This window comes from Gossypium hirsutum, chromosome D05, assembly GCF_007990345.1.
Source record: "Gossypium hirsutum isolate 1008001.06 chromosome D05, Gossypium_hirsutum_v2.1, whole genome shotgun sequence".
In the NCBI taxonomy this organism is placed as follows: Eukaryota; Viridiplantae; Streptophyta; class Magnoliopsida; order Malvales; family Malvaceae; genus Gossypium; species Gossypium hirsutum.
This window is the reverse complement of record NC_053441.1, coordinates 10473239-10483758: the sequence shown is the minus strand read 5'-3', so window position 1 is coordinate 10483758 and position 10520 is coordinate 10473239. Positions and strand designations below refer to the sequence as shown.

The 10520-nt window shown below is 31.0% G+C and overlaps 1 protein-coding gene across 2 annotated transcripts; it reads left to right on the top strand.

Annotated features, from left to right (window-relative positions):
• Positions 1-5757: 5757 nt before the first annotated feature.
• On the top strand, positions 5758-10240 carry LOC107906436 (BRAP2 RING ZnF UBP domain-containing protein 2). Of its 2 annotated transcripts, none has more exons than XM_016833418.2 (12): positions 5758-6045; positions 6225-6340; positions 6539-6647; positions 6768-6891; positions 7615-7712; positions 7866-7972; positions 8050-8293; positions 8372-8425; positions 8510-8653; positions 8765-8829; positions 9543-9597; positions 9802-10240. In XM_016833418.2, the coding sequence occupies exons 1-12, from the start codon at positions 5944-5946 to the stop codon at positions 9880-9882; spliced, it is 1299 nt and encodes a 432-aa protein (XP_016688907.1). In that variant the 5' UTR covers positions 5758-5943; the 3' UTR covers positions 9883-10240. The 2 variants fall into 2 exon arrangements, with proteins under 2 accessions (XP_016688907.1, XP_016688908.1); XM_016833419.2 differs by having other exon boundaries at positions 5763-6045; positions 9543-9602.
• Positions 10241-10520: the final 280 nt, after the last annotated feature.

The window sequence follows — 10520 nt, the reverse complement described above, 5'->3', positions numbered from 1 at the left end:
AAAGAGGATGCCCCTTTAATTTATAACAAGGAAAATGGTGCAAATTTATAAACAACCTTATCAATATCATTAGGTCTGGCACCAACTTTGGCTTCAGCTTTAGCTTCGTTTATGTTTCTTTATTATTATTATTATTTTTTTGGTATGAATTAAGAAAATGAAAAATGCTTTCCTCATTTTCTAATATACGCGGTACTTTGTTCTCCAATACCATTCATTTGCGTATGCCTACGTCTTGATAGCAAATGATGTGCATCTCAATTGTCAAAAAATACTAAAAGAATAAATAAATCACCTCTAAATTTCGAAACTTTCCAATTAACTCATTTCGTGAGTCACTTCCTTAACTGTTCTATTACATGTTACTGTTTGGGTGCAACACATGTAATTTTATTATTTTTATTGCATAGTTTTAATTTTCTTTTTATTTGTTTATAAATAAATATAAAAATAGATAATCTTTTAATTTTAACAATTAACAATAAATATATATAAATATGTTCTTGATTAAGTACCGCAAATAAAATAAAATTTTATATTTCATAAATAGTTTATTTTATCTAAAACTTGATAATAAAAAAATTATTGACAAATAAATGATTGGAGAAGTAATCCGGACGAATATTGTTATTATACATTTGCACAAAGTGAATAGACATTGAGATTCAAATGTAAGCTAAACTTAAATCCGAATTTGATAAAACTGATGCTTGGACACCTTTGTCAAGTAACTAAAACGGAATGTCTAAGAAAATAAAAAAGTAAAGAGAATCATTTTTTTATTTGTTTATTTATATATATTATTTAATTTGAAGGTTCTTCTTTAAGGTTGTTCTCGGTACTCATCAAAGGAAATACATGCTGGAAACCAACAAGTTGCCTTCTTGATTTCAACTTCCTAACTACAACTATTTATGTATCTTATAAACAAATGATTAACTTATGAAAATTCATAAGTAACTATCAAATTAAAATAATTTGCTTATAAATAGATAATTAGACTCGTCTATATTCACATGGAATTTTGAACATATTTCTAGAGAAGAAAACTTAGAAGTTGACTTCATCACCAAAATGACGTTTGCAGAAATTTTATTGGATATTATTAGATAATTATATTTAATTTATCTGGTTTTTTATCAAAAAAAAAAAGTAACTATCAAATTCAAATGCGTGTATTTATTTTATTAAAGAAGGGAAACAAGAAATTTAAATGTACCTAGTTTAAGTCTGCTTTCATGGGTTAAACGTGCCTGCTTTGCTTGTCTTTACTTTCTAACTTAAGCACACATTCTTTGAGTGAAACACTAAAGAATTATTAATTATTTATGTAATATATAAAATGAAACTGAAATATTTAGAATAAAAATAGAAAACAGTGAAAATAACTGGAACTATTTTTGGAAAAATGAAAACAAGAGAAATAAATATAAATAATGGATATTATATAGTTTTATTTCTCTAACAAAAATAGTAATATAATCTTATAGTTAAAATGTATATATATTAGAGTTATGTTGCTCTTAATTTTTCAATGAAAGTAAATGAAGTCCAAGAATATTGGAGGGAAAACGAGTAATGATGGGTTTGGTGCGTGTTTGAAAGGTAATATTAGAGTTATGTTGCTCTTAATTTTTCAATGAAAATAAATGAAGTCCAATAATATTGGAGGGAAAACGAGTAATGATGGGTTTGGTGCGTGTAAACGTATGTGAAAATTGAAAGGTAAGTATTGTCTGCTGCTGGTTTGGAGTTTACCTTTCAAAAAATAGGAGGGGCAGGTAGACTACAGTCAGCCACGCGTCTTACATGGAATTGAATTTAGGATTTACAAACTTCATGAACCACCTTTTTCACATGTGCATTCTATTGCTGCCTGGGAACCACTGCTTTAGGATAGGGCTTTCGAGTTTGGACCCTCAAACAGTAATTTACACATTAAGTGAAGCATCTAGATTTTGATTAATATAATACCGTGTAAAGTAAAAATAGGCATCAATCAATATATATTACGGCAGCTCTACGGAACTGAATTCCTAATCTCTTATTTGTTTAGCGCTTTGCAAGGGGTGTGGCATCTCTTGAGGGTTTCAAAGCTTACGTGCTTTCACGTAAGAAAAGAATATATATATTTATAACAAAAATTAAGTACAATCTTTTAACCAGGATTTAATTCTATAAAGTAAATTTTATTATCAGCCGTTTATTTTTTTTAGAGATAACCTATAATGAAAAAGACAATCACTAATACTCATGATAAATCCCTTATGTATCAATTTTGTCTACAAGTGAAAACTGAAAAAGTTAAAGAATCTATATTAAAAATATTGGAATAATACCGATTTAAATTATAAACATTTTTTTGGGTTAAATAACAATAAGAGGGCCACGCCCTAATTATAATAAAACCATAAAACCAGGCTGTTAGGATCCCGACCCATCTTGATGAAGAAACTGTGCAACACTAAAATACTTAAAAAGCTTCATTTATTAGTTTTTTTAGGAAAAATACTAAAAAAACACTTGGAAACGAATAATCATCAAGGAAGGATTGTATTAAGGTAGGATTTTGGAGAGCAATGATGGTTAAAGAAGCCTTGGAACTTATATGGAAGATTTTCGTGCTTCTGTTAGAAATTGGTTGGTGATCAGCAACTTTAGATTTTCTTTCTGATATTGATCAACTTTAGAAATTGTATGCAATGTGTTTATGCTGGAGGTGTGTTGCCAAGGGGAGATTGTAGGATTTAGACTTGAATTGTTTTATGCAGATATGGATGAGATTAGGGTTTGAGTGCAGCTATTCTTGATAGGGTGTTGTGGGTCCAAGGCTTAGACCTTTTTGGTGCCTTGTCTTGTATTTGCAAGTAACGTTTTTGAGCTTTGTACTCTTTATTAATAAAAAAATTATTTGCCACGAAAGAAATAGTTATTTTATTAATAACACTCAAATAATTTGAAATTTATACATGAGATGATTTTTCCTACATTTTGATTTGCTAAATGTTTAATTAATGTATTAACACATGATGAAAAAGAGTAATTGAATTTGAAATTAGATAATTACCTATTAAAAATATGACAGAATTAAATTGCAATATATTTCTCTGTATTCAAAATACAGAAGTATTAGAAATACATTTCTCGTGTTTACACGGTTGTACAATCGCTTGAAAAAGTATACCTCCAAAGTATTTCAGGGATGGTTCTTTGCCCGGAGATGTTTTCAAACGTTTATTAAAAATTATTATTTTGGCTGTACGGATTGTTTCAAACTTAAAAGAAGGATTATTAATTCGAAATAGGTTTTATAATTTATATGGATATAAAGATATATAACTATCCATAAATATTATATATTTATGGAATTTGTTTCATTCAGGAGCATATCTAGACGGATGACCCATATTAGATATATTGTTTCATTCAATTCGAAAAAAAAAATTAAATTTCCAGTTAAATCGAATCAAATTATTCAAGTAAACTCAAAATAAGTAATTCAAGTTTTGAGTTTGAATATATTTGAATTTTACCATTCGAACAACAAATTGGTGTAAATACTCATTTAGTTCCTATTAATTTTGAAAATAAGCAAATTAATCTCTCTCCCAACGAAATTTACAAAAAATTCAAAATATTTATAAAAATTCTAATTAATATATAAAGAAAATAAAGATTTCTAAAATTTTCTAAAATAATAATTTTGGGACCTAAATAAGTTAATTAATGATTCAAGTTTGTTTTGAAAAATTTTCCAAATATATATGGTTTCAAATTTATGTGCTATAACATGAAATTAGTTATACTGTAACAATAATTTTATTTGACATGTTTAATTTTTTTATTTAATTCAAACAATTTTAGTCGATTCGATTCGGCTTGAATTTTATTTTATTTGACTTGATTTGAAAAAAATTTAATCGAATAATTAGAATGATAAAATAGGATTCGTCAACTCAATTAACTCAAAACATTTTCACTCAATTCAATCAAACACAAATCCCAATCCCATATTTAACATGTGAGAAATGTGACTAAAGTAAGCAACTACAACCGTAAAATGAAGAATAATAATTAAAAAGTAGTTAGGGGACAGTAATTCACTCATATTAAGCCATGTACAAGTGAATCTTATCAAGTAAATAAAAATAATAATACCTTCGATGCCTTTGACTTGACGTAAAGAAAATGCTAACAATTACCTTTTTTTTCCAAATATGCGCGTGGTCAATATATTATTTTAATCCATTATTTTTCACATGTGAATTAGATTAGTGTAGGTTCCTTGAATCTTTTCAGTTTTTTGGAAGTTCTTTCTCATTCTTTATTCTTACGCGAGAGACAAAGATATTAGAGAGTAAACTAAAATTTCATCACCCAAAAAACTTAACTACCAGACTTCCTTTTTGGGCATGGGATGTTTCACTTTCTTCATGCAAATTACTGTTCTGTGTTGTTTAAAGTTCTTAGCCAACATTGCATGTATACAGTAAAACAAATAACAGAGACTACGTGACCAATAATTGATCGAAAGAAGTGGTCTTAAATTTCATTTGCAAACATTTAGATTGAGTTTAGATCTAAACATAATCATGGTTAGAAAGCTAGTTTTACCCAAATTATTTTAAAACCCCAAAGTCATACAATAATGTTGAACACGTTTACTAGAGTTCGGCCTTGAAACTTGTCTTTCGAGATATCCAATTAAGGACTCTCCTTAAAAAAAGGAGAGAGAAAATAGCGTGCTTTTTCTTTTACTTTCCTTTTTTTTTTCTCTTTCTTTCTGTGTGTTTGTGGACCGTGCTGGTTGCGGCCCAAGTTTAATTTGTTTCTTTATTTACTTGTATACATATACATATTACGATTTAAAAATATTTTATTTATTTATGATTTATCTAAATTTAATGGGATGCCAAATTCAATCTTAAAATTCTAAATATACATATAAAAAATACTATTATAATGGAATACTTTTAGATTGAATAAAGTAATAAAAGTAATCTAATCGTATTTGCAATTTTTTTACTGTTATGTTTCAACTTAAATAAATATGAACTAAATTTATTATTATAAAATAACAGTAATTATTATATATGATATAAATAATTTGAATTGCATTCTTTTTAAATATTTTTTTTATTATTGGTGTGTTATAGTTCATTTATTTAGACTTTAGCCCTATATTAAATTATACTTAATATCTTAAATAGATTATCATTTTTTTATAGAGTTATGTGAATTAAAACTAAGATTTACTGTCATAATAAATTTATTAATAATGCATTTTCATTAAGTAGTATTTAGAGAAACTACGGAAAAAATAGCTTTTAATATTACTTGATAGGTTATATTTACGATATTATAAATGAAAAAAAGGCTTTAACGATAAAATCTATATATAAAAATTATCTTGCTTTTTTTTTTTTAATGATTGCCAGCAACATTAATAAAAAAAAGTTATACGAGTTATGAATTCGACCAAAAGTTTTAAACAAAAAAATACATGATTAAATATCTCAAAATTAGAAATAAATATTGAGTTGAAAAGAGCACACGAATTTCCGATAGGTTTAAACATCTCATTTTTCTATTGTTGGTATGAGTAATTAATTTTTTGAATTAAATCTTAATGGGGATTAAACCCCGACCTTATGGCTAATTAGTACTGCTTAAACGAAACTTATAATTGGCGGCTGTTCTGACGTGGCATTCTCTGATTGGATACTTTAACACGCCGCGCGATGTCCCTCGCACAGAACTGAAACCCATTCTCTCTCTGTTTCGGTATGAACTCACAAATTTCATTCGACTTCCATTAATCTCTTTTTAAACCCCTAAAGTTAAAGAAATAAATTTATCTCATCAAGCTTAAGAACGTTGACTAGCGACGAGAAGTTCCGGCAGTCAGAGACGGCTATCTCCGGCGATCTAACATCTCCAAACATGAATACGGAGGCCATCCCTTTCTCTTCTGGAAACCCTAGAATCGAAGAGACGCGTGGAGTTATGCATCTCTTCTCCAATGACACCGTATCCGCCCTTCCCGTAAGCTCTTCCGTTAAATTTTTATTTCATTTTTTGAGAAATCTCAGTCATTCTTTTTGTTGCGTGCAGAAGGATCTTCCGGCTTTCATTTTCATTTTGCTGAAATTTCAACTAATTTAGGAGAGTTTGATGGAGTTACTGTTAATTCTGCAATTTGATATGATTTTATATGTTTATAGGTTGAAAGGAAACCTCTTGCATGTGTTCTAGGGGTGCCGAACCACATGACATACGCTGATTTCTGTCAGTTTTGTGCTTCATTTATCCATCACATATCGGAGATGAGAATTGTCAGGTAAAAAATGGTTTGACATATTTCAAAATTATATCATCCATTCTGAAATCGATAGTCAATGATTTACTATAATGTTTGTAGTTGGCATAATATGCATTAATATGCCTTTGTTTAGACAATGCTTTTACAATGAGAGTTGATCTTGCTCATTGACTGAGATTTTGAGTTTTTATTGCTGCCTTTGATGGTGATGATTAGGAATGATGGAATGGAGGATCGTTATAGTGTTTTGATAAGATTTGATAGTCAAGACTCCGCAGATAAATTCTATCAACATTTTAACAACAGACAATTTAATTCACTTGAGGTAGGGCTTCTTTTTCTTGTTGGGAAAGTATAGGGTTAATTAAATTATCTATGTTTATTATGATGTCATTATTTATTGTTTTTTTAAGTGAGTTATTTTACTAATTTTGGGTTTATTTAGGAAGAACTTTGCCGTGTGCTTTTTACACTGGATGTGCAGTTCACAGGCTACACCGGTTCTCTTGACCATGTACAGTCTCCCCCAGCAAGTTCGACTGAGCAGCCTTCGTGTCCAGTTTGTCTAGGTACCTACATCAACTTTGATTTTAAAGTTATATTCCTTTTTCTCTATATGGTACCCTTTTTCGTTACTTCTTAATCGCGAAGTTTCTGTAGATTAGACCAATATGATCAAATTTTTTGGAAAGAAGAAAAAGAAATTGTTGAGAAGAATTGTGACTTTAACTGCTGGTTTTGTACATCCATTTTAAGGACTTTTCGATTTAAAGCAGCCAAGCCCTAGCCACAGGTGGACTAAAATAATAAGGAAAATTATGTAGTTCTCTTTCTGGCCTGTTTAATGGTCAACTGTATCCACTATGCAAAGTAAAATTGTTAAGATTCAAGTGGCATTGGTTAGACCTGAATTTTCTGCTGGATTGGCGGTAAGGAGATAAAGTATTGGTCCTCTAGTTGAGTCATACCAGATCAAACCAAAGTTGCTGATTCTGAATTTGTACTGATGTGCTAACCAGATCAAACCATTACACAATATCCTTCTGTTCTGCATCTTTCTAACAGGCTGCACCCCATATGCCACAAAATACCCTCAATGATTTTCTCCTTGGTGCTCTGTTTTCTTCTTCCATTAACTGCCTATTTGTTTCCTTTCTTTCTTGCATACTTCTCCTTAAGGCAGTTCTATGTCTCTAATCATCATATTTAGTTTTCACTAGCTTAGTGCATATTCTTAGGACAGGAAATTGTAGATGGCATCATATTCGTCTTTTTTTTGCCTTCTGTTACAGAGAGATTAGACCAGGATGCTAGTGGGATCCTCACGACCATCTGTAATCATTCTTTCCATTGCTCCTGCATTTCAAAATGGACTGATTCTTCTTGTCCAGTAAGTGACTATGATTGTTCTTTCTACTATTTAATCTTTTTCGGTCATTTGCGACCATACTGCTGTTGTATCTTATGAAAGTCGTTTCATACACCTGCTCTTAATGTGGAGAAAACAATTGAAGTATATTGAATGTCAAATACTTTGTTGCAGGTATGCCGATATTGCCAGCAGCAGCCTGAAAAGTCAAAATGTTTCATCTGTCAGACTTCAGAGAACCTTTGGATTTGTGTCATCTGTGGTTTTGTTGGCTGTGGGAGGTAAAATTTTTCTTTTCTCTCATCAACGTTTTCTTATATTTGTTGCGCTGTTTCTTAGAAGCAAAATATTAATGTAGGTATAAAGGGGGGCATGCTATAATACATTGGAAAGAAACACAACACTGCTATTCTCTTGAACTGGAAACACAGCGTGTCTGGGATTATGCTGGTGATAATTATGTTCATCGACTAATTCAATCCAAAACTGATGGCAAGCTAGTTGAATTGAATTCACACTGTCTGCATGCTAGTGATGGCTGCGGGAGCTGTCACTGTATAGATTCTGGAGTTAATGAGGCTATGTTGACCTGCGAAACTGAGGTTGGATTATATATATATTTATTTATTTCACCTTTTGTTTTTGGTGCTTTTGTGTAATATTCTGGTCTTCTTTTACAGATTGTTAATGAATACAATGAACTACTTCGCACCCAGCTTGAGAACCAAAAAGTGGTAAGCTTTTGCTTCCCTTGTTTAGTAACATTGAAAGAGTTACTCTTTAAGCTTACAGTTAACGCGAGCTTGATTTAATTATAGTATTTTGAGACTTTGCTTCAACAAGAAAATGAAGAAACTGAGAGGGCAATTGCTGATGCTTTTAACAAGACTGTTATGCAAAAGCGGCAGAAAATGCAGGCCAAGCTGGAAAGATGTGTGAAGGAAAAGAAATTTCTCGAGGATGTGAGTAATAAGCTCTTGACCTTAAGATTATCCACAAATTTTTGGCTGGTTTCAAAAGCTATTTTCTTTAACACATTAATTAAGTACGAAATTTGCTGTTTCTGTCTGCAGCTCAACGAGAATCTTTTGAAAAACCAGGAGATATGGAAAGCAAAGCTGTTGGAAGTTGAAAAGAGGTATGGTTAGAGTCTAGCACTTTTTGTAGGTTACAGCAACAACTTTTTGCATGCTGTTGTCTTTGACATGTTTTGATGTTATTAAACTGGAAGGGACCTTTGTAACTTTTCAATGAACTTTTGAAAAGTTATATCAGACATTTATTTCTGCTTATGTTAACACTTCAGATTTTTGCCATCAATTTGTCATTTACTGTATTTTTGGGTTGGATGTCTATCCCTTCACAATTCATAATCACATAAATTGCAATGAGAATGTTGGAGATGGATGCTGTTCATCATTAGATGTTAATTTGGCTGGCTGGACTCTTTTGTCATTTTACATTTTCTTGGTAAGCAAAGCATGTATTTGGGCAAATTCTCCTGTCAACATCAATGAGAAAAGGGAAAGGTTTCAATTCAGCATGTATGATGGTGATGAAATCAGTTAAAATACACTTTAGGTTTCTAATAACATGTTATGGTCCTAGAGGTATTGCTGGTACACAGTCCTGGTGTTAGAAAATCTTTTCATATGGATCTACAGAGGGAAACCTTGTGTTATGTGGTTTTGATAACTGTGGATGCTTACAATTGTAACTTTTAACTACATGAAAACCGATTCTATGTGGAAATAGTAATTCGATCTTCAACTCAAATGCATAATGAACTAGTACGGGTGAATGTGTTGTACTTTTTCTGTTTGATGTAACGTTGAGGTTAAACTTTGTCAGGGAAAAGAAGGTTTTGAGGATGAAGGGTAATAAAATTCAGGCCTTGGAGGATCAGGTAAGGTATTATTTGGATATTCAAACGGATTTAGTGCACTGTTGTTAATTGTTATAGTCAAGTTTGCTTGTTTATTTAGAATTTGGCAATTTGTCTGTTGCAGTTGCTTTTCTTTTCTGTATCTGTGTTATGAGCATTACCAGGTCTACTTAATTTACTTATTTATCAATATTCTGCGGGCTATTTTTTCCACTGACTTTGCAGCTTAGAGAGTTGATGGCACAGCTTGAAGCAGCAGGGAAGGCAGTAGAGCAATCGTCAGTTTCTAATGAAAATGAACGATAACGGTGAACAAGCAGCAAGGATGGGTGAGCAACGAAAAAAGCTCCTTCCAGAAAAATAGTGCTTCTTGAAATTGGTTAAATCATGGGTTCCCCTTTTTTTGTTCCTTGGAGAAAAAAAAATCACTAATGATTAAAGGAAAAAGAGAAAGTAATTAAAAGAATATATGTTATATAACATCTATAGGATGCAAATTGATTGTAAAAAATCGAATATCTGAAATTTTTAATAGTTTAGATTACTTTGGGATTAGGATATTAAATATATCATGGGTTATGATAAATTTTTTTTGGAAATCTGATATTCAAGTCCCTTGTAATTTTGATCCGCATGGTATAACATGTATTAGTATTGGTAAACATATGTTTTGCTGTGCCCGTAGCCTCTCCAAATTGGATCAACGTTTAGATTCGCTTATTCTCTTGTTTGCTTGCCAAATCTTTAAATTAATGTTACTCAGTGGAGTAATATAAAAAAACAAGGATGTCGTGCGCTATAATGTACATGATATATTTGTGTTGGATCACATTAGGTGGTATTCAGTGGTGGATCGTTGTCGTTTGATTTTTGGGGCCGTGAAGAAGATTAAACAATTAGGGTAGCTCATGGATCCAGTCATCAACAGCTTAAACATATGAATA